The sequence below is a fragment of the Gadus chalcogrammus genome, chromosome 20 (genome assembly GCF_026213295.1).
Source record: "Gadus chalcogrammus isolate NIFS_2021 chromosome 20, NIFS_Gcha_1.0, whole genome shotgun sequence".
In the NCBI taxonomy this organism is placed as follows: domain Eukaryota; kingdom Metazoa; phylum Chordata; class Actinopteri; order Gadiformes; family Gadidae; genus Gadus; species Gadus chalcogrammus.
The window spans coordinates 6,316,987-6,341,735 of record NC_079431.1 but is presented as its reverse complement, the minus strand read 5'-3'; the positions used below and the strand labels follow the sequence as shown (position 1 = coordinate 6,341,735).

The window sequence follows — 24,749 nt, the reverse complement described above, 5'->3', positions numbered from 1 at the left end:
TGTGTGTGTGAGAGCGAGAGTTTGAGTGAGTGATCGTGTGTGTGATGCACAGGCGCACGTACAACAAGGAGACAACAATAGACAGGGCAGCATGTGTCGCTGGGTTTGTTTGTTTAAGGTCACAGACAGTAGACCTTGCATTGTTGTAGAAGGTCCAGCACACTCTCTGCGAGTTTCAGCAGGTGTGTGTGTGTGTGTGTGTGTGTGTGTGTGTGTGTGTGTGTGTGTGTGTGTGTGTGTGTGTGTGTGTGTGTGTGTGTGTGTGTGTGTGTGTGTGTGTGTGTGTGTGTGTGTGTGTCAGGTGGTCTGGTGGGTGTGTGCAACCCATTCAGGGAAATGTCACCAAGCTTTTGTTGTTCCCAGAACAATGTGAAACCACGGGCAGTGCTGAAGGTGTGTGTGTGTGAGTTTGCGTGTGCGTATGTGTATGCGTGTGCATATGCATGTGCGTGTGTATGAGAATAGGACTGGTAAGGCCCCCTGTCTCCTCTTAGCCTAACACCATGAAGATGATCCGTGATGAAGATGATTATGATAGGGGAGGAAGCGGACAAGGGTACATATCCGTTTCTGATTTGAAGAGCACTTGTCACAAATCACTCTCAGACGTGGACGATCCTCCATTGCTACAGGCCTTGCCTTTTACGTCAACAGCAGAAGGCTGGCACACAAGATTTATGTGGGCTCGTTATCCAAAAAAATATTCATCCAAAAGGTGACCTCAGATAGTCCAAAAGTCCAATGATGTGCAGTGTCCAGTGATGATACGGTTCATGGCAACATTCACTTGGAAAAGGTTGCGTGTATGTGTGCGGGCATGTTTGCTCGTGCGTGCGTGTGGTAAGCTATTGTCCTGGTTTGGAGTCTCCCCAACATTGTGCACAAACAGACTATTTGGCTGAACATCCAGCCAGAGGGACCGCCGCTGACACGCGCCACCCAGCGCCGAGACACTTTCTACCCCCACAAGGTCTGCTGGGATGTCACCCTGTTAGCACCAGGCCACGCCACTCAGAGAGGGAGAGTGAGGGGGTGAGAGAATGAGAGTGTGGAGCAGGTGTGTGACCCAGACGTTTATGAGGGTTTTGTAAGTATATTAGAGGGGGGAGGGGGCGCGTCCTATTCCTGGTCTCTCCCTCTGTGGGCTTTATGAGTGACAGATGCCAGAACCGCAGCAGAACTATGCCCAATGGCTCCCGCTGAGTGGGAACAAAGCGAGGGAATGTCTCCTTGACGATGGAAGTTTGACTGGCTGCCACGCCCTTGACCACGGTGCCACCACCATACAGACAACTGCTCTCTACCAAACCAATGCTATGACGATACACCCCTACCATACTGCACCACCATACAGACAACTGCTCTCTACCAAACCAATGCTATGATGATACACCTCTACCATACTGCACCACCATACAGACAACTGTTCTCTACCAAACCAATGCTATGATGATACACCTCTACCATACTGCACCACCATACAGACAACTGCTCTGACTACCAAACCAATGCTATGATGATACACCTCTACCATACTGCACCAGAAACTATATCATGTCTCACAACAACAACAACAACAAAACACAAAGATACTACAATACACAGGATCAAAACGACCCAACCCTAAAAAACAAGACTCCCCCCCCCCCCCCCCCCTCCCCCACCATCGGCCCACCCCCAGTCGGAGGGAGGTGCGTGGCGCCGACCTACCTGACCACGGTGTCGGTGCGGTCGAAGCCGGGTATGGAGGAGGCCTTCTCCCCCGGGGACCCCATGATCTGGAGGGTGGTGTTGATGTCCACCTCCGTGGAGTGGCTGATGGAGAAGTCCATCACCTCGGCCGGGATCAGAGGGGTCTCCCCCTGGGGGTCGTCGGCCAACAGGCACCCTGGGGAGAGGGAGAGGTAGAGGACCGTTAGACCGACTTCGGGGGGGATTGGCAGGATGTATAGACAGTTTATCCGTCTCTGAAACGGGGGCAGGGAGAGCTGGGACAGATTGATAAGTAAAGGTGGTGTATACACATGTAGGAAGGAGCAGGGAGGATTAGGACAGATCGATAAGTACAGGTAGTGTCGACACAGGTAGGGGGGAGCAGGGAGGGTGAGACTGTGGTGCCTGTTCTAGTGCCCGGCCCCAAGGCTACTGACCGGAGACGAGCAGCAGCCAGTGGATGTCTTCGTAGAGGTCGTCCAGGACCTTGCGGTCCACGGTGGCGGGGTCGCTGGCGGCCATCAGGTGCTGCTGGGTCCTCTGGAGCTGGCCGTGGAGCCGCGTCACCCGGTCCTCCAGCAGGCTGCAGGGGTCAGAGGTCAGAGGTCGAGCCAAGGACACCGTGATGTCGTACGGACGGTAGAAAAAGGCAGACGGCGGAATAGTGGTGTTGGGAGATTGTGACGGCGGTTGAGTTGGCTGAGGTTCCGGCGCGGGTACCTTGTGAGCAGGGGGATGCAGTGGTCGGCAGCGACCCGGCCCAGTGTACCGATGCTGGCCAGCTGGTCTGAGAACAGCTCCCTGTCGTCCTCTTGGATCTCATGGATCTCCTCGTCCTCGGTAGAGGTCACGCCATTGCCCGACTGGAGGTGGTGGAGGACAGAAAAAAGAAAGAAAGGACAAACCTTGAATACCACCAACTAAACACGTGTTCAGTATGCCTAGCGTCATTTTAACATTCCTCATCGTCATTGATTGATCTAAATCATGTGTAGAAAGGGTAAGTCATAGGACAAATATTGAAATAAATATACTACAATTGCGGTGAGGGTTACCCTGTGTGTGTGTGTGTGTGTGTGTGTGTGTGTGTGTGTGTGTGTGTGTGTGTGTGTGTGTGTGTGTGTGTGTGTGTGTGTGTGTGTGTGTGTGTGTGTGTGTGTGTGTGTGTGTGAGACGAACCAGGTTGCGTGTGCCGTCGGGCGCGGCCAGGTGACACTGGATGTAGCCGTTGAACACCTGCACGGCCGACTGGACGAAGCAGCCTCGAGGGAAGTGCTCGTCATCCTGGACCAGAGTGAGCCACGCCTCCAACAGCCTGTCATAGGCCTCCATGTACACCATGTCATCCTTATCCAACTGAGGGGGCGGGAGAGACAGCGAGAGTCAGAATAAGAGAGAGCAAAAACAATAAAGAGGGAAGGAGAGGAGAGGAAAGAGGGAAGAGAAGGGGGATAGGGAAGGAGAGGGAGAGAGGAGACAGGGTGAGAGGAGATGGAAAGAGGGGAAGAGTAGGATAAGGAGACAGGGTAAGAGTAAGAGTTAGGAGTGAGAGAGCGAGAGAGAAGGAAGAGTAACGAGGGAGAGAGAAAATCTTTCGAAGGTACAGCCTCCTGGGCCATTCCACTAAACAAAAACTCATTACTGTTTGAGGGACACATAATAAACGGTGTTGAATGTCAGTGTGAGCTGTGCGTTGCTGGGTGTAGAACCCACCACCTCCTCCAGGGCGGCGCTGCGTCCGAAGGAGCAGGTGAGCAGCGTGAGGCAGTTGATGAAGGAGGTGAAGAGGTCGCTAGGCAACGCCGTGAGCACGCTCCGGGGGAACATGGAGATCATGTTAGAGATGATGTTGGAGATACCCACAGCTTCAGAGTCCTCCATCTCAATCCTGCATTAAAGACACACACATAGAGGACAAATACAACGTTTGGTTTACAATACTAGCCTATCATTTAGCAGACACTCTGACACATTAAAGTGGTAACCGAGAAGATCCACATTTTGTTTGCTTTGGCAAAAATAAGTAGTTCATACATAAACTTGATGAAGTGGGATTATGTTGCAGTAGACCCACCATACCCTCTCTGGTGGAAAAACCACTGCTGGTGGATGGAAAACTTTGTTCTTTTGAATGTTTGGCGGGAATGTCGCCACCGACACCAAGTTTGTAACATTCTTAATACTGCAAATGCCAAACTAAGAATGGGCCAGAGGCTCAATCACATTGTGTTACTTCATTCGGCAATAGATTAGTTACTTAACTGACATTTTATGTAAATACAATCGTCACGATTGCCACTTTAAGGAGCGGGTAGAGGTTGGAAGATGTTAACTAAAGGCTGCCTAATGCCTACTACGATTAAGCTGCAGACATCTGCATCCATGTCTCAGCTGTACCACATGGCTGTGTTCAAAACGCTCTCCTGCCAATCCCAATCAGGTGGGGTTCAATTGACAGCAGAGATCCTCCTGCCCCCCCAAATGGTTTCCTGATGAGGCAACTGGAAACACACTCCAAATATAGCAGATGACATAGAGGTCCCTGCTCATGCTAGAAACACACATGCTGTCCACTGTGTGTGTGTGTGTGTGCGTGTCAGACATAATTATTAACATAGTTGATCCCAGCCCCTTTCTTTTAGATCAGGTTCAATTCCACTCATTACACTTCCACTGTGTGTACACACACACACACACACACACACACACACACACACACACACACACACACACACACACACACACAAAACTGGAAACTGGCGGCTTCCCTGTGCACACAAATAACAGACAGCTGTGCGCTCCATAGCGATGGCGTTACGTGGCGATGGAAACAAACTCCAGGAACCTCTCAGACGCCCCCCCCAGACCCCAGGCAGACGCAGAGAGAACCGTCCCCTGCTCTTTACCGCTGGAGGTCTGGACCCCCTAAGACCCTACGGCTGGTTTAAGAGTTCTGCTGATGGCCACTCCAAAAATAACCAAGCTGTGGGATGGAGGTTAGGGAGAGGTCTGAGGGGATTTCGACTTCACCTCACCGGGGCATGCCTCCTGCCAACACACATTAGAATGCGGTGACCGTGCAACGTTTCTTTTTCTAGACAGACATCGCCGGAACCAATTCGCAGATGCGTATTAGTCTGGAACCGCTGGGTTCACCGCAGATATCGAACAGGCTCGAGCTATCATGCTGTAACCCGCAGAGACAGTTGGTCATTTTGAACTTTGACCAACGTTCTTTGGAGGGGGAAAATATAAACGTCCAGTTTGTCTAATACTGTCCCGATAGCGGATTCAACAGACCATTTCACATCAGCCGCGGCCATCTTGGTCGTTTATTTCATGACAGTCATGGTATCATACCCGACCCATATAAGAAAAAAGGGTGTGATTAGCTCTACCAGGGCCAGGTAGGCTGGAGATCTGATGAACAGGACAGGGGAAGCATCTGCCGGAGCAATTAAACATGAGCTCAGCGCGCAGATTCTTCACACTTGAATTGGCCCCTCACAGGATTAATTGAGTGTCATCCTAGCTTATCTTCAGTCTTCATCTTTAGAAACAGCTCTTAAGAAAGCTCTGTGTAACAGGGTTCAGAGACCTGCTGTCAGGTGTTAGTTTCAGCCTTGCACTGATTTCATGTCTGCTTTGTTACTTAAGACTTTCAGCCAGAAGCTTCGAGCCAAAGGCATCCCAGGGCCCTAACTCTTACTGGATGACATGAAGCTGAATCCACTGTAGGTTACTTTGGATAGAAGTGTCTTCCAAACGACAAAACATTAAATACATCAGCAGATGATTGACTCCTATAGCATTGGCTTCATTGTTCATAAAGTGAGGCCAAAGATATACAAGGAGGCAGTGTTGAGCGTCTGTGGCTCAGCCTGACAGAGAAACCGAGTGTCTTACAAGCTGTCAATATGTTTTAGCGGCTTCTTGAAATACAGTTCAGCACTTCAGTTTAGCTTTCTCCTAATACCTTAATGCATTTGTTTAATTTTACCTCTCAAATGTTTCCATGTGATTCTTGTTCTTCTCGTCTCATTACCCTCTATGAAGCACTTTGTGTTGCCACTTTGCACGAAAAGCGCTCTATAAATAAAGCTTGATTTTTTTACTGTATATATATACACCGGGCAGACCTTCTACTATCTGAACCAGGAAGTTCTGGTTCAGTTGCTGGTTAGAGCACCGTCTTGACATTAAGTGGCATATAGAGTTTCCCCTCGCTGTGAAATCTAAATATTTATTCACACCATCACAGGGACTCTGGTATCATGGTGTCGCTGGCATTACAATGACGCAGGGATGAGTACTGCGTAGACTCAACAAGCAATTACCCCCTGTAAATAACACAGAACAGCCCCTCCCCCCCCCCCCCCCCCCCCCCATGTTCTCTCTGTTTCCCAGACATCCTTGAAGAGCGTAAACATCTCCTGAAGGATAGCCGTGCTGTTAGCCCATGTTGCCTTTACCAGCTCTGCCATCTCAGTTATAAACTCTACTTACACACTACTCACTGTTGCTTTTATACAACGTTCTGGAAGAAAGCCTCTCTTCTCCCCACCCACAACCCCACATTTGGGTTTAGTGGACACAGTACTTGTGCACAATGAGTAACGGTGACAGAAATAAGACTTATTATCAACGTGTAAAAATAGCATTGAAGTAAAATAGCAATAAAAACAATCCAGATTTGGCGTTGGCGTTGGTCTCGAGCTCATTTCAGAGTCATCATTTAGGCTGTACTTTCGCTCCCAGCTAGTATATTGAGCGACGTAGATGTGTCATTCCAGACTGCTTCCAGCTGCTGTACCAACCCGTTGATCATGCTGAGCAGCCCCTCCACCAGGTGGGCCAGGTAGGACACCTGGGCGCTCTCGTCGGGGAAGACGGGCCCGTGCATGGAGGCCAGCTGGGCCAGGCACTGCAGCGAGTCCTGGGCCATGTCCGAGTCCTCCCGGATCTTCCTGTGCACCTGGAGGGACCAGAGAGACACATTGTAGTGGGTTAGGGGGGGGGGGTGGGATGAAAGGGTCTGGGTTTGATCCCGCAAGCAACGATCTGTCCATCGCCAGGCAACCTCGAGCCAAGTTGCCCTAATCCCTCCATGCCCTTTTAAGGCTTGTGTCTGAATGCAGTTTCACCTCAAGTCATTTTATGTACAAGTGTCTGCTAAAAGGACTGAACCTAAATAGTAAAGGGAACAGGAGGTTTGCAACAGGTGCGCAGTAGGAAACCAGTGTTTCAGCAAGGAAAAGTAAGTGTCGTTTTCAGAAAAAAAGTTGACTCAACTTACACACACACACACAAGACCCGACTTTTAAATCAACAATTTGAAACACCTTTTTAATACTACTTGGAACACAATTGTATATTTTTATAATATTGCACGACCCAGCATCTTATAGATAAGTGACAAAAAATATGGAAATAAATTAATACAGGTATACACATGTATTTGTATTGTTATTTGTTCTAAGTCAGTCCGTTTATCTCTGCTTGATGACAACAGAAGTTCCCTCATGCACATGAAGTTATTGCGCCTGAGCAGTAGTCAACACAGCTTGTGGCCAATATATATATAAATAAGTGTTTGACATGAATTTGTTAAATAATAAACCTATATCATGTATAGTTTATACTGATGGTAGCCAAAAGAGCAGGTTTGTCTAGTTGTCGGGTCGTTTTAGCCAAAAGTCTGAGAAATGCTTTGACAAAAGTTCAGAGAAATGTCTGAGTAGTCAAATAGAAAGACAGACAGACATGAACACAAAGCCATCCAAGAACAAAGCCAGAATGTAGTAGCAATACTAACTTCTTACTGAACATTCACACGTGGAAGTTTACACTCACCGGTGTATGGACTCTCAACACATTGAGGGTCAAACAACCGCAGCGGTTATCCTGATCCACAGTTCTTCTCAATCAAAACCAGAGCGATCGAGAGAAAAAACAATCATTTCTGGCATCGAGTCGATAGTGCTCAGAGGTCACGCCAGCAATGGAGGAACCATCATCAAAGATAAGGGACCACCGGCAAACACATACACCAACTCACAAACAACCACGGACACATTAGCCCAACCCTTTCAATCAGGCCATCATAACACGTGCAAGATGGAGGGGGGAGGAGGGAGAGGGAGAGAGAGAAAAACCAGCAGAACTCAACTGGAAGGTAGAGAGTAATAGAGCGGACAGAAGGGTAGATGGTGATAGAGTGATGGTAAGAGAGAGACTGAGAGATAGAGCTTCGGAAGTCAGCTGACAACCACGCTTGCTATGTCCCTCGCCCAAAGAGAGAAAGACATGCAGGAGTGTGTGTTTTGTTGTTATAGAGGGCTACTTGAATCAAAACAAGGCCCGACAAAGCTCTGCCAGAGAGAGAGCGAGACCCGTCACCCATGTGTAGTAGAGGCTTGTAAAAAACCTATGTGTTTAGTATTTTACCGAACAATACATCAGTGAGCTCAAACTATCACATATAAAAGGAATTGCTGCTATAAACAAGAACATACAACAACACGTGTGCTAAACACTACTGGACAGGATATAAAGCCATGAAGTGATTGAGAAAGGGTTAAAGACTGATAGAGCAGGTGAGGCCGATGGAGTGATAAATGGTTGGTAGAGTGGTAGAGTGAGGGAGAGAGATAGTGATAGAGAAGGAGAGACAATAACAGTGTATTTATAGAAGTCTATAACAATGCCTGGTGTCCTATTCCACAGAGACTCATCAGCATCATGCCTCCACTTATTGTTCCTCTCTATCTCTCCCTGTAAATTGCATACCACTCATAAGCCCTCTTTCACCCAGTGTATCACAAACCCATCTCTCTCACTATTTAGATACCTCTCTCCTTCACTATATATGACATACATCTCTCTCCTCCGAACTCTCGCTCATTATATATTACATACCTCTCTCCCCCGTACTCTCTCTCAATATATATTACATCCATCCCTCTGTATATCACATAACTCACTCCCTCCCACCCTCTTTACGTTGCATACCTCTCTGTCTCCGCCACGTGTGCTTAGTTCTTTGTTTTTGTGGTAGCACAATGACAGTTATAAGATCAACCAAAGAACAGTCCAGTGTGAGTGTGTGTAATTAGAGGGTGATTGGGTGATTTGGATCAACAGAGCGAGCGAAAGGCTAACAAACAAAGTGTTTGGTGTCCAGATGACAGACTTATGGTTCTGGAAGAACCACACATCATCTGGTCGAGAACAGAAAACCATTAAGTACAGAGTTCTCTAGGCTAGAACCAGTGAAGAACCATCTCGATCTGTACCAGCCACTACAGAATCATCAGAACCAGGACTGGCGGGTGATAAACACGGAAGACCAGTACATAGTGTACAACTCTTAATGTATAGTATCAACTTGTCCGTCGCCCTCATGGCCTCTTTCTCTTTCTCGCTCTACCTCACTCCCTCCGTGTCCCTTTCTCCCTCTGTCCATGTCTCTCCATCATCTTCATCACTCTCTTCCTCTTTTCCTTTCTGTCATCTACAATAAAACGTAATTGTTTCCAAAGCACTTTACAATGCAAAAAGCGAGCAAAGAGTTATGCGATGCAATCATTTAATAAAACCAAATCCTGTGTGCGTGCGTGTGTGTGTTTCAGTGCTGTTAACTAGGGTCAATATTCAGGTTCAGGTTCTAATCCGGCAACGGGTCTACCGTAAACACACACACACACACAAAGCATACACACACACACAGACACACACACACACACACACACACACACAGGCAGGCAGGCAGGCAGACTAATCGCACCCACACACACAGCTGAAGGGCTAGAGAGACAACAGCTGAGACATCAGAGCAACCCTCAAAATAGAGCACAAACACACACACATTCTCACATACGCACACATTTACACAAACACACACAAACGCCAAAAAACATTCACATAATACCGCCCGCAAACCAGTGTTTGACACACACACACACACACACACACACACACACACACACACACACACACACACACACACACACACACACACACACACACACACACACACACACACACACACACACACACACACACACGCACACACACACACACACACACACACACACACACGAACAGCTGAGTCGATTGCAGGGTCAGAGGCTAACAGGCCAGCGAGGATGAATGGTGAGGACGACAAGGAGACAAATCACACACACACACACAGCACACACACACACACACTGATTTCTCTGGATAAGTTCTGAGAGCAGCCAGCTGCCAACACAGTGACAGGACAGACTTCTATACTAACACATACACAACATACTCCCTCCATACTCCATTCATACTCTAAATCTTCCTCTATACCACAAACATACTCACAGTCCCTCATACCCAAACTAATGAAGTAGGCTAGACAATTGCTCCGTTAGTTTATACTCCAAAAGTCTGTATTACTGACAGTTATACCATCATTAAACATACTAAGGCAAGGCAAGTTTACGCTCTTCCCAAACAACTCTATTTATACCCTAACCTACTGGTGTATAACATACGATTTCAGTCCTCCTAAATACTCTCTTAAACTTGCTGAAGTATTTATATCAAGATTTATACTACCTCAATCTACTGAGCCATAAAGTAACTTGGTGTTACCAGGATAACTAATACTAACCACTAGTTATAGCCCAGGAACCTTATCCATACACACAAACACACCATACAATAACACCTCAGTATAAAACACCACGCAACATACACACTTGTATGACTCAAACTCAATCATACTCAAAGACATAAAGCACAAGTGTGTGACTTTTCAGCAGTAAATGCCATGATATCACTCGAAACTATAAACAGTGCAAAACAGTTAACAGAGAGAGTTAATTAGAACGTTAAACTGTGTATCTTAGCAACAGCTGCATCAAGCATGTGTTGCGCAGTTCGAGCCAACCACTGAAGTAACCACTACTATCAGTGCTCAGACACCCTCATCACCATTTATACACTAGTATATAACTATACATCTTGCATAAAATATATATTGCTTCTATAAACTAGAGCAAAGGTCTGAAGTCATGTTTAAATAACGTCATTCTAGATCAGCCATATTCCTCTTTTGTCTTCTGTACCCCCAAAAGCCCCTTCAGTATAGGTTGATGACCCTATCAGCCACGCCAACCAAAAAAGAATAATACCTTTACAATTTTTTAGCAATATGATTAATTTAGTGGCCGAGGCTTTTGAAAATGGGGGAAGCTCAGACAAAACCCTAAAAGGTAGTGCACGCCGCCTACCCCTATCTTGGTATCTTACACAACTGCATTAGACAACCTCAAGACCTCCAGTCAGAGACAGACGGCCGGTCATCCTACACTATGTACACTACAGAAGTCATCCTACACCCGTTCAGCACTCATAAAACCAGGCCAACCATTGCAGTGGATGGCTTGGCGTCAGGCTACACTATGACACTGTGACGTCCAATAAAACACAAATAAAAAGCACAAATAAAAACACTCATAAAAGACCATTAACAAACACACAGACGGCTTCTGGCGGTACAAAATCTATCAAGCAAAACCCATTACAGCCCCTGAGCCACAGAGCCAGACACATGATGATAAAGTTCAGATCAATAGTGCAGCGTTTGGCATTTGGAAGTGAGGTCAGTGGACCCCTATTTGGCAGCAAGAAGGATGGAGGCCAGATCTTTGGAGTACTATTTGGCAGGGATAGATGTTGATGTGAGGAGAAGTGACCGGTTTGTTCCAACCTTCTCATCCTCCCTGCCGGCCAAGCCGCCTGCGTTTCCTCTTAAAATACACAACGGCGTGTAAAAATACACAATAAGCAGTATAAATATACACCAACGCCAGTATGAAAACACAGTCACTTTTACGAGCTGCAAGGGAAGAAAACAAAAGCAGCCTGCTATAAAAAATATATAACTTCACTTAATGGCTGCATGGTGAGAACGCCAAATTAAAATCCCTCAAGACCTTAATAAGACTAGAAAGTGAGTCATCAAAAAGTCGTATCATCGGGTTCAATCATCCAGTTAATTTTTTTGTCTGTGTGTTTTGCATAGATCACACTATCACTCTCACACTATGGATACAAACTTTTGAAATACATTAGACCGACACCAGTGATGGAAAATTCCCACTGCAGGTTGGAAATAATATCTTTTCTTAATGACTGGTCATGGATAATACACACAAAAGAAGGCTGGATAAAAAACATTTAGGAGAGCTGCATAGATAAATGTATAGATGCATGGTGGACGGACAGATTCATGGAGTGATAGACAGACACTGGAAAAAGAACATAGGCGCACATCTGTTAAGAACCTGTGGATGCTGCCCACAATAGACCGACATGTATACAGACAGACTGGTAGAAAGCGAGACAGACCGACAAGTAGGTATGCAGACAGGTATTAATGACTACAGTTAGGTACAGAAAAAAAGATAAACAGACAAACGTGTGAGTAGGTAGGAACACAGACACACTGGTGGGAAGTAGGTACACAGACAGAAGGGCAGGTAGGTAGGAACACAGAGAGATTGGTAGGCAGTTAGGTACACAGACTGATGGGTATGCATGCAGGTAAGAACACAGAGATTGGTAGGTAGGTAGGTAGGTAGGTAAACAGACAGCTGGGCAGGTAGGTAGGTATATAGGGAGATGTGTAGGTTGGTAGGTCCACTGACAGATATGCAAGTAGGTAGGTAGGTCTTACTGTGAAGAAGAGGTCCATGACCCGGGTGTCCAGAAGGGCTTCCCTCCACGACTCGGTCGGCTTCAGGGTGACGTTCTGCGTGGACTCCAGCATGGCCATGTAGTGTCTGCCTAGTGCACCACGCAGCATGGAGTTAAAGGCTACTAGGAGGAGGTGGAGACACGCTAACACACACACACACCGCAGGGTTAAAGGCTACAGGAGGAGGTGGAGACACGCTAACACTCACACACACACACACAGCAGGGTTAAAGGCTACAGGAGGAGGTGGAGACACGCACACACACACACACACACACACACACACACACACACACACACACACACACACACACACACACACACACACACACACACACACACACACACACACACACACACACACACACACACACACACACACAGAGCAGTTTTAAAGGCTACAGGGGGAGGTGGAGACACTAGAGACCCGCTAAACCACACACACACACGCACACACACACATCACAGGGTTAAAGGCTAAAGGAGGAGACACGCTAAACCACACACACACACACACACACACACACACACACACGCACATGCACACACGCCACCAGTAGGTAGAGGAGGAGACCTAGCCCATACACATGCCTCAAACACACACCACTAGTACACACGTCGCACAGACACACCCCTAGCACTTACATAGACATACACATAGACACACACGCCTAGCACACGCCTAGCACACATTTCTCCCACACAACCATGCAAAAGACACAGAAAGCCGTCACAAACCACTTACTCTCTTCCTTTCAGTGTGACTCGTTCTCTCTCTCTTCTTATGCTCCGATGTGGCTGCCGGTTCTGTCACTACTTTGAAACCTCCATCTCTTGTTCCCTCTTTTTTTCTCCTCCCCCCCCCTCCTTCCTCTGCCTCCCTCCAGGTTCGTCACTATACAACACAGAACATTTATATCCTCTGTCTTCCACCCTCTCTCTCTCTCTCTCTCTCTCTCGTCTCCTGCACTGTAAGGACTAGAGGTCTCTCTCTCTCCCCCTTCTCTTTGTTTTCCACACCAGAAAGACTGTGGTCTCTAGTGTCTGCCTTCCAACTTACTTGACACACGCACACACACATACACACAAACACACACTCTCTCTTTCTCTGCCTGCCTGTCTGTCTGACTGTCCCCCCCCACTCTCTACCTCTCTTTCCTTGTCCTCTTGTTCACCCCTCTTGCTCCCACTGCATATATTCTCTGTATTCCTCTCATTCAGTCTCCCTCCCTCCCTCTCCCCATTGTGAGGAAATGTCTCTCAATGTTTGGTAAATTCACACACTGTTTAAATCCCTTCTTTTTTTTTTAAGCTCAGCTCTTAAAATTGCCTTGCCCACTCTCAATCTCCCTTTCTCTATCCACACACTCTTCTCTACACCCTACTCTCACTCAGACTTCAAGACTCCTTCCAGACCCACAGCCCTCCCTCTAGCCCTCTTAGCCAATCACATCTGTCCTGCTTTCGCCTTGACCACTCAAGGGAGAGTGAGAGCGAGAGACAGACAGACCAAGCGAGAGAGACAAGACACACGCAATAACACAAAACTGCCTCCACACATGCAGACAATCACTGCAGCTTATTCTAACACACACATTCAGGAATGTGTATCAAAGTCTTCGTCTGAAAGACATGCAGAGGCCAATCATTCCACTGACCAGGGAAGGCAAACACATGTGCACGCACACACACACCCCCCCCCCCCCCCTTTGCCACACTAAAGTCATCACTTGAACTGCTCTCTGTCACGGTGTGTGTGTGTGTTTTAAATGGTCCAACTGAATGAAGGACTATGTGTGGACTAAGTGTGTGTGTAAGAATTTGTTCAAAGGATTTAAATTTCATAAACGTTTGAAGTTCTTTGAAACAACCCAGGGATGAGGACGACATATTGAGAGAAAGAAAGAAGATATTTAAAACACGCACAGTGGAAATAAGTGAATGAAAGACAGAAGTTGGGCACACACACGCACATACACACACACACACACACACACACACACACACACACACACACACACACACACACACACACACACACACACACACACACACACACACACACACACACACACACACACAGCTTCCTTTGAACATGTGCCAGCTTTATGTGCAAGAAATTGTGCCTGTTTCCCGTCTGTCTTCCATTCACGCACAAACCTTTCTGAATTGTTAGATTGTGGCTGTGTGTTACAGTTTCACATTTCCCTGGACAGTTTCAGAATAATTACACTATGTAAACTAGAACCGTGCTAATTTCTGAATCTGAAGAACCACATTCATCCTGGCCAGGATGATCATCAGCTTCCCTGACAGAGCAGCACTCCAGACCCCTGATTTAACAGAGGATATTTCCATTGGCTACGGTACACTAACCTTTATTATAACTCCATCATATTGTGTTCCCGATTCTCTCATGAATAGAGATATTCCTTGGAATTGCTTCAACGTCTGTAAGTCCCAGGAATTCTCTAATGAACAGAGATATTCCTTGGACTTGCCTCAACATCTGTAATCACCATATAGCTAGGAGGACCTTCTGATTGTCATTCTAACCTCACAGCTGTACACATGCTGCGCATGCTCACTGACCCAGAGACGGAGACACTTCTAAATACAATCAAACAGTCGGGAATTGAGCGTTTTATCTTAAGTCAGCAGTGAATGCTGAGGCTGTATTCCTTCCAATCCAGTTAAAAGACTCCCTCCTACACTTACCCTTGCAACTTCAAAATCAAAATGATCAAACTGCCAATAACAAAGCTACAATCTGCACCCAGAATTCAAACGCAGCGCATCTCAGTCTAAATCATTGAGCATGCGCCGTAGCGTTATGCACAGGATCTCAACTTGTGGATCAGTTTTGTTTGTGGGCACTGTTTGGGAGACCCACATAGCCAGGACAGATCATAGGAGCTTACTTGTGTTGGACAAAACAAAGATAGAGCTTTGGGAGCTGCTAAACACCAATTTGGAATAGAATGGTAGACAGTGGCTCTCGCTGACAACTCAAGCATTCGCATACAACGCGAGAGCCGAGAGGTGTTCAAATCATGGCTGGTTTATTTCTTGACATAGACAATGTCAACAATTTAACTGGGGTCCTAGTTAACCAGCCAAAAACCTTTACATTAAATGAATGAAGCACCTACTAACGTTTGGCGAAGTCAAACTATTGAGGATTTGTGTTACCCACTAATCACCCTCTGTGTGAGTGTGTATACTCTTAGTCGGTGTGTGCACACGTGTGTATGTGTGCATGCCAGCAGGATGAGTAATAGATGTGAGTGATTAAAACATGTGTGTGTGGTCTCCATTTGAAAGCCTTCACCTGCTGCCATCCCAACACACACACACACACACACACACACATACACTTTTTCCACTGGAACCACAAACCACGCAAACAGAAACGCTTGGTGAGGTTCCCTTGCTCCGAGAAATGGGAGCAAGCTTTCCCGTTTGCAACTGTGTTTCTTCTAAACACCAACATATCTTTCATTACATTCCGACCGCCCGACAGATACAGGAGGGTTAGCAATTGAACACACACACACACACACACACACACACACACACACACACACACACACACACACACACACACACACACACACACACACACACACACACACACACACACACACACACACACACACACACACACCTTTGACTAGTCTCATCTTAATAGACAACTTGTCTCACAGACGCACACGTCTTAGTTTAAAAAAGCTCTGTTGGGCTTGTTAATCCAGCACCTCGTCTGCAGAAGCAGGACCAGCCGAAATGTCTCCCCCCCCCCCCCCCCCCCCACCCCTCCCTCATCCGAACGGCGTCGCCGCGGAGACCGTCGCCATTCAGAGGAGCGTGGAGAGGTTTAAACCAGATATCCTGACTTAAGTCCCGCCAGCAGCATGGCCATGTGGAAAAACAACCCAGGAATGCGCGGGTGCGCGCACGCACACACACACACACACACACACACACACACACACCCACACACAGACAGACACACACACCCGCACACTGTCCTACTGTTCATATTCTATTTGTGTGTATGCAGCAATTGCCACCGGTGAGCGGTCCTCTGAATGAATTACCGCCAGGCTACAGTCGCTATGCCGGGTCGCGCTCCCTTTAAGCAAACTGCCAAAGCCCGCCTGACAGCGCCCGGCCTCAACAACAAGCCCCCGTCTGGAGCGCCGTCGCTATCGGGGCACGGTGGCGCTAAAGCCCTCTTCTATACCGATGGGCTTAAGTTTAGGGTCACTGGTGGGCAAGGCATCTCGACCACCAGCGCGTTTCACATGCCATCTTGTCAGTTTCTTTTTAATCCGTATGCCGTGACAACATTGTATTTCTGATTGCTGTAGTTACCCTGCACTCTTCCCAGATGTTGTTTTTGCAACTAGGTTATGCAGCAGTGTAACCTTTCATTTGAGCTACTCCGACTTTGATTGCATGCTAGAGATGAGAGTGTCCGTCCAAAAAGGACTAAATGTGAATGAGGAATCTTCGATCTTGTCCCTCGACTGGGACTCCACGGTGAGGGACCACGGTGCTCACATAAAGAGTTGGACCAGAGCATTCCCCCGGCCACAGAGACCACCACCCCGTCCCCCGCCGCCAAAACCCCCCCTCGCTCCACCACCACCTCCACTCTGGGGATAGAAATACCCCGATGTCATCCAAATCTTTAACGATCTCTGCTTTCCCTCGGCTCTAAAAATAAAAGCCTTTTTCAAACAAAGCAGTGTCTGCCTCGGACTAAACAACCCCGAGGAGATGAGGTGACAATTGGACCAAGTTATGCCAGAAGGGGCCTCTCTTAGGATAGCTTGGGTGTCTGCCAACTTGTATCAAAAGTGGTGAACCCAGTCTCCCATTTCAAAAAAAGGTTTATTGGAAGGGATGGGGGGGGGGGGGGTCCAGAGTAACCATGACAACACAGAATTACATACACCCGCGCTGAGCAGGTGCCGAGGCTCCTACAGGTCCCTGCCCCCCCAACTCTCTCTGGCCTTCAGACCACCTGACACTCCCGCACCCCGCCTGTCGCCCCTTCTTGACCCCTAGATTAAGAACCGGAGTGCGACCCCCGCCCCCACTGACCCCAGAACTTGACCCCTTGCGCCCCCACTTTGACCGCCACCCATACTGCCCGGCCTGACTCTCGCTCCATCCCCCGTTCAGCCCCTCGATCCTCCCCCACCTCCCCCTCTACAGCCTGGCCCCCAGCTCAAGGGGGGGGGGAAACACCGCCGGACAAACGCTCGGGGATCAGGGAGCGTGCCTGGTGGTGGGGGGGGGGAGATGCCCGCATGCCTGGGGGCTGATGGGGTTAAAAGGACTATGAAGAGGCCGCGGAGTGAGAGAATGAGAGTGTGTGCGTCTGGCACACGCTGGCATGTCTTCACACACACGCGGGCATGCTGGGACAGCAGCAGTCCTCCCTGAGGTCCTCATCAATCTGTCCCCCTTTCAGCGACCACCAAGCGCACACTAGACACGCCATTATATACATACACAATCATTATAGCCACTCAATACCTCAATACACATATTATAGATACAAACACACACACACACACACACACACACACAGGGTGGAGGAGGCTTATTAAGGTGCGGATGCGGGGTGCGGGTGTAGGAATGATATCGGAATGGACACGGAGACACCTCTTTGAAAATGATCCATGACCTGTCAAGACACACGCCCTGGACATGCCAAGACACATAGTGTAGCTCACGGCACGCACACAAAGACAGACACAGACACACACACACAAACACACAGAGAGAGAAGATTAAAGCCACAATGAGCCTGTCTGCGGACCTCACACACACACTGTTGAGTGAGGGGGCAGTGCCAGGGAGTTAATCCGCTGAGGAGGGACGATAGATCCTCCTCCAGATTCCACAAACACATGCTAGCATCACAGATACAGGCGCCGGCCAATCGTATGCACACACACACACACACACACATACCCAAACCCAGTCACACATGCACACGCAAGCACAAGACCCCAAACATACACCGACCTAAATACAAACACGAGTGGCAAAACTAACATGGACACGTTCCTAAAATGACACACGAAGACCCCAGGACAACCACACACATTGCTGAGTACTAAGATTTCATCACGATCAAGGCACCAGCATTGATTTTTACCAACTGAAAACGACACACATGGGAATAAATAACACACACCAATATAAAATAGGTCTTAGTGTGACTCTGAATGGCCAGACTCCTCAGCCAATCAGAAGACATGGCTTGGGAACAGAAAGGATATGATTGGGCGGCAGGAAGTTCCAGCTGAGCACCTGGTTGGCCAAGGCCAGGTATTTCTGGAAGACGGAGGACATCTGGGCGTTGAGGTTGTCCTGTCGACTGAACTCTTGCAGAACCTCCACGGTCAGCATGAAGATCTGCTTCAGGTCCTCTTCCTGGGGGCAGAGGTCAAAGGTTGGGCAGTCAGGTGTGGCCAGAGCATAGCTTAGCAGAGAAGCTAACATAGCATATCACCTCGATGACTCAGTAATACGTTTTTTCATGCACACTAGATTGCAACCTTGTTCCGGCTATTGTTTTTTTTCTAACTGCCACGTTACCACCAAAGTCCGGTTGAGTCACGCATTTTTTACTGTAACACCTTGGTAACACAGTCCTTATTGAATGTTTCTGCGCGGTTCAATTAATCAGGCCCAGGGTTATTATTAGGGGTCCAGGGACACAATGTGAGACCCCAACTCGTCATGAAGGGCCCCTTACTCATTATCCGGGGCCCAGGGTTATTGTGAGGAGCTCAAAGTGGTATTGAGGGGCCAAGGGTCGGCTTTATGGTCCCTCGGTCATTATTGGAGAAGCACGTATCGCTTAGAAGGGGTTCTACATGGTTTTGAGGGGGCCTTATTGGTTATGAGGGGGCCATCGCCATTAGGAGTGGTTTCGTCTACCTGGAAGACTCTCTTGCAGCTGCCGTGGAACTCCATGCTAAGCCCGATACTGCTGGTCTTACTGGAGCTGGAGAACTCCCCCAGTAAGGCCATGAGGATGGAGCAGGCCAGCGTCTGCTGCAGGGGGGAGCAATACAAGCATGTCAGAAATATACCCCTACACTAAACACACACACAAATATACATCTAAAGATATACATAGCTAGACATGACGCATGCACATGTACCTCGTTATATAAGAAACACCCGATCAATCATTCATACATCCTACATGTCTTAGAAATGTTAAGACACACAATATACATTTTTTGACACACAATATGACTTTTTTATGCAACATTAACATCAATCCTTTGAGGAAGGAGGGATACACGTTCTGCCCTGTCTTATACTCCTCTGGTAAACACATCAGAGACCAAAGACGTTTCACTGACTTTAGCCATAGATTGTATGAAGGTTTTAGTACAGCTTCCCACATAGCTGCCGCTCTGCTGCCCTCTAGTTGCGGGGAATTTGACAATACTGGATATGAAGAACGCTTGGGACGCCTGATCTCTGCATGAATAGAATATATTTTAAATTGCTTTTTAAATTAAAGCCTCGATTTTCTTTTTAATTAGTGATTTGGGGTCCTGCTCTCTGCGCAAAAAACACACTCAAAACAAAAATAATCTTTGGGGCTGCAGCTTTCCTAAGAACATACATTATTGAGTGGTAGTACAGCAGTAGTTGTAGTACTGCAGTAGTAGTAGTAGTAGTAGTAGTAGTAGTAGTAGTAGTAGTAGTAGTAGTAGTAGTAGAAGTGAGTACTTACTATGGTGGGGTTTCCGGAGGTGATGAGCTGGCCCACCTCTTGAAAGATACTCTTACAGTTGATGGATTTATCCAGAGAGCCTCTCTTCACGATGACGGCCACCGCAAGCAACACCTGCTCTCTCACATACTTCTGGAGACTGTCGCACGCCCCAGGGGGAAGGGGCGAGAGACAGAGAGTGAGAGAGAAAAGGAGCCGGGAGTAAAAGGATGTAGAGAGCGAGAGAAAGTGAGGCCGAGATGAAAAGAGAGAAAGGAGAGAACGGAGAAAGGAGAAAGAGATGTGGATCATATGATTAGTAAATGGACCAATAAAAAGCAAGTAGAGTGTGACCACTAAAAACGCATTCACACTTTCAGGCATGCGTAACAGGGGGAGGTTATCGAACAAGCAACCCTTCGAATGGCTCACAACTAAAGCACCCTTCTCCAAAACACACAGACACGCGGCGGAGGGGGGAGGGGGGAGGGGGGAGGGGGGGGGGGTCGCACTTGGGTCTCTGCAGGACGTAGGTGAGCAGGAAGGTCCGAAGGGACTCGATGCTGCTCTTCTCCAGCAGCACCCACTCCCGGACCACCGCCTCCATCACAGCCGTAGCTGCCTGGAACAGAACGTAGTCCACCTTACTGGTCTCTGGAAGCAGAAGCAGGAGCAAGGTTAGGAGGAGGAGGAGGAGGAGGGGGAGGAGCATAAGGAGAACAGCAAACCGGGGGAGGAGACTGAGATTGAGACAAGAGAGATACACAGGGAGGAGGGGGGAGTTCTTTATACAATTAATGGCGATTAATTGACGACCCAAATCAAAATGTCTACACGTTCCTGCAAAATCATAGTCTTGGTCAAGTGCTTTTTCACTGCATACACAGTATTCGATTGCTATTACATCTTTAAGTATTCACATTTTAACAAATTCTTTAGACTTATTTGACTTATAAGTGCTTCTGCTCAGAGGACAACTGAATGGATAGATGATAAAAACATGGGTTGTATTCATAAGGATCAGTGCGTGAGCAGACGGGCGAGAGTGTGTTTCGTACCGAGGATGTGTTTGCAGACGGCGAAGGGAGACTTGGACTTCCTGAAGGACAGGAAGATGTGCTCTGCATGCTGCCGCTGCTCTGGACTCACCATGGAGGGGGGGGCCTGGAGGAGGGATAACAGTCATTCATTTGTTATTATTAGCAACTTGCTAAGCCTCGGTGCTCATGAGGCCTATTTAATTGATGGAGAAAGAGAGATAGCGTAAGTGAGAGGGATTTACTAGGGTGAATTTCTCACTCTTATCGTGACCACTACCTCACTGTTTGTCCACTGTTACGGTCTTTATTATGTTGTATTGTCTGAATGTTGTATTATTTATACACAGAAGAGACTTGAAGGTAGGTAGAAACACGTGTGATGATGGCAACATGCAAAAGATAGAGCGAGAACGCAAAAAAAGACTTCTTATGGACCCTATTGGTCCGTACATATTCAACCTTTCAATAATCCGTTACTGTAAACCACTGCAGAGTATATACCAGGCACACAATGGCAAGAGAAGTGCAACATACTCTGTAATCTATAAATTGAGCCAATATCACTATACATGTAATATAGTAGCTTGTGGAAGTATTGTAATAGTAATAGTATAATGTAGTATATATATAAAATATTACATTATACTATTACAATACTTCCACAAACGACTATATAAAACACTGGCATTTCTGATATTGCATTATATAGTCAACTGTAAACTGAAAGACCATATTGAGACCAAAATGAATACAAAACAAAAGTAGTAACAACAGAACTTGGATTTAAGCACAGAATAAAGTTCCATCATCATATCATATTAAACTGTAATGATCAACATATCATCAGTCACTCACAGTACAATACATTAAAGATTTCTTTATACTCAACTGGGTATGTTAGCGATTAGCCAATAAAATGGTTCCCGTGGCAATAACATGAGATAATAAAATGTTATTGGTGTTTTGAATGGCATGTTTACTCTCTGGCAAGACGCCATTAGGTAAAGAACACTCCCATCCAATCAAAATATCTCTGTCTCTCACTACAAAAGCTGGCATAACAAACCCGATGAGCAAGCCATGATTTATCAAGTTCACTTGTATCAACACAACCTGCAGCTAGACTGAGTGAACTATACACACAATGCTAGTGTCCACATGACACTAGTTGGAAAACACATCACAATGTTTTTCGTCATCAGGGTTGAAACTTATAACTCTGGTTTGAGTACTAAATGCATGGGATCTATTTTCTATCGTCTTTTCTATCAATTTCACTGAACACAAACTACAAGTTGAGCAGCATGATTATATAATGCAAAGATATGTGCCGTATTAGTATTATGTACAGTAATTTACTCATGGCATGGCTTTGTGAAAGGGGAGGCAGGTAGTGGGTTACACCACAACTGCATTGAACTGACTTACAGATATGAACGTTGTTGGTTGATTATTAAGGTCTATGATAATAACATATAAGTAACGATGTCTTAATGTAGTCTGGGGTGTGCGTTACACCGACAGCAGAGAGTGGGAAACCCACTCGGATCCTGGTGGAAAGTGAGGGATCCCCGGGATCAATAAAGTAATCGGAACCACTCAACAGCGTGCATACAGACATGAATAATCCCTATGTCCACGCTATCACTACACTCGGTACAACCTTAGTGGCCAAGTTTCGCAATAGTGAAGACACATTTGTGCTTAATATGAAGTGTCGGCACACCTGTCGACCTTCTGAAAGTTTCTTGCTGGGTGTTAATGATAAAAGAGAGGCGATAACTGTGTTTTTGGGGGGGATGGAGTGAGGCACTGCGCCACGCATCCCTATCCCCTTCCTCTAAATGTGTGTCTCTGGGCTTTTTCTGGCTCACTCGTCGCATCGAAATTCACTCTAAAAATAAAGCCCAATACATGTTGAGTATCTTGGGTTAGAAACGAGGGTTGTTTTCTCACCATTAAAACTTTGGCAGCGCTTTCCAGCTGTGTGATGACTTCTGGTGGACCGGGGGCCGCCATGATGCTCGCTCTGTGCTCAGTGACGCGCCCTGCGCTGCATTGTGGGATGACGCGCCACCCCGCCAATCCACCATGTGGATCGGATGGATGGTCCCAGAGTCCCTTTCAAAGTAGTATTTTATATTTCATTATATTTTAGCTTTTAATACACCTCTGAATCGTATTAGTGGTTTTTCTACTTCTTTCTACTTGTATTTTAGATTTAAAAACATATTTTACCCTTATATTTTATCATTACTTTAATATTGTATATTTCACTTTTTAATGAACCTCTTGATATTACTAGTATTTCTATGTGAATACCGGATGTATGGAGAGGGATAAAAAAATTTCACACGAAAATGTAAAAAGTATGCATAAAATAAAGTTCTGCAAAGGTATTTGTAGGTCAAGGTATTGCCTCCCCCCAATTTTTTTTTATCTAAGCCTTAGATATACGTTGACATCTTTCCAACAAAATTGTTTGTTCACAAAATAAGCAGAATTTTTAAATAAACAAATATCTAGACGTTTTGGGGCAAAAGCAAGAAATGACCACAATTCAAAGTTGGTTAATTTAATTTATACATATATTTTACACATTGAGACAGTGAAAGCTTTTTTTTTTTTTTTTTTTACAAATCCTCGATTAATACATATAAATGTAAAAAAGAGATAGTTGACCAAATCACATCATCGATAATACTGCGTAGACACGTTAACATTAGCACAGGCGAATTTAAAACCCCAAAAAACGCGAAGATACAAAAAATATGTATATCTGTATAAATATAAACTCAGGGAGAAACAAATTGTATGATACACGAAGAAGAACAACACAATGTGAAGCTGGACACACCTCGCTAACATTCTGATTGATTTGAGTCAAAGATTGTCGGTCGTCATTCTCCAACTTTGAGAGAACTAAAACATCACCAAAACATTTCCAATCGCTCAGGTTCTCAGGTAACCTCTGTGATAGGTCGAGGCAGTGAGTGGGCGGAGCTAGTGAGGAGGGCAACAGGCAACCCTCTAGCCCTTAAGGATGCCCTTTGAGCAAGGCACTCCGTGCCACCTCCAACTCTTCCCCCCTGGAGCAGACTATATGTAACAGCCCTCAGCCTGAATACTACCGTGAATATCTGCTTTCAACGGATAAATACATGTTTTGAAATAGGATGGCGGTGTATGTTGGTTCTGCCCAACATAGAAGGCACATTAGAAATGATAAAACAAATAACCAAAGCAGGAAAAATAATAAAATACCTTTCAGTACACTGCCAGGCGAAACAAACAACACTCTGGATTAACCATCTTCCTGCCATTAAGTTCAACCATCCACGCCATCGGAGGGGTTTCCATGGTTACAGAATACTGTTGGAAACACTGGGTTTGAGTTGTTACGGGCTGATTGTCAGGAGGCAACAGAGATGTTTGGGGTGGTTGTGAACAACATGGCACGACGTGGTCTTTTCTATTTGAAACACACTGGGAGTGATTCTGC

At 46.5% G+C, this 24,749-nt stretch overlaps 1 protein-coding gene across 1 annotated transcript in view; it reads right to left on the bottom strand.

Moving 5' to 3' along the window:
• xpo4 (exportin 4) overlaps positions 1-23,347 on the bottom strand; it is a 31,384-nt gene extending 8,037 nt beyond the window's left edge. The window contains exons 1-13 of the mRNA XM_056580563.1: positions 23,204-23,347; positions 21,266-21,371; positions 20,720-20,861; positions 20,229-20,367; positions 19,415-19,531; positions 18,752-18,904; positions 12,428-12,541; positions 6,531-6,688; positions 3,427-3,601; positions 2,893-3,069; positions 2,434-2,576; positions 2,151-2,296; positions 1,711-1,888 (exon numbers count right to left, since the gene is read on the bottom strand). Of these exons, the coding sequence (XP_056436538.1) occupies positions 1,711-1,888; positions 2,151-2,296; positions 2,434-2,576; positions 2,893-3,069; positions 3,427-3,601; positions 6,531-6,688; positions 12,428-12,541; positions 18,752-18,904; positions 19,415-19,531; positions 20,229-20,367; positions 20,720-20,861; positions 21,266-21,371; positions 23,204-23,266 (1,811 nt within the window). The 5' untranslated portion in view covers positions 23,267-23,347. The remainder of the gene's footprint in view (positions 1-1,710; positions 1,889-2,150; positions 2,297-2,433; positions 2,577-2,892; positions 3,070-3,426; positions 3,602-6,530; positions 6,689-12,427; positions 12,542-18,751; positions 18,905-19,414; positions 19,532-20,228; positions 20,368-20,719; positions 20,862-21,265; positions 21,372-23,203) is intronic.
• Between the last annotated feature and the right edge of the window lie 1,402 nt (positions 23,348-24,749).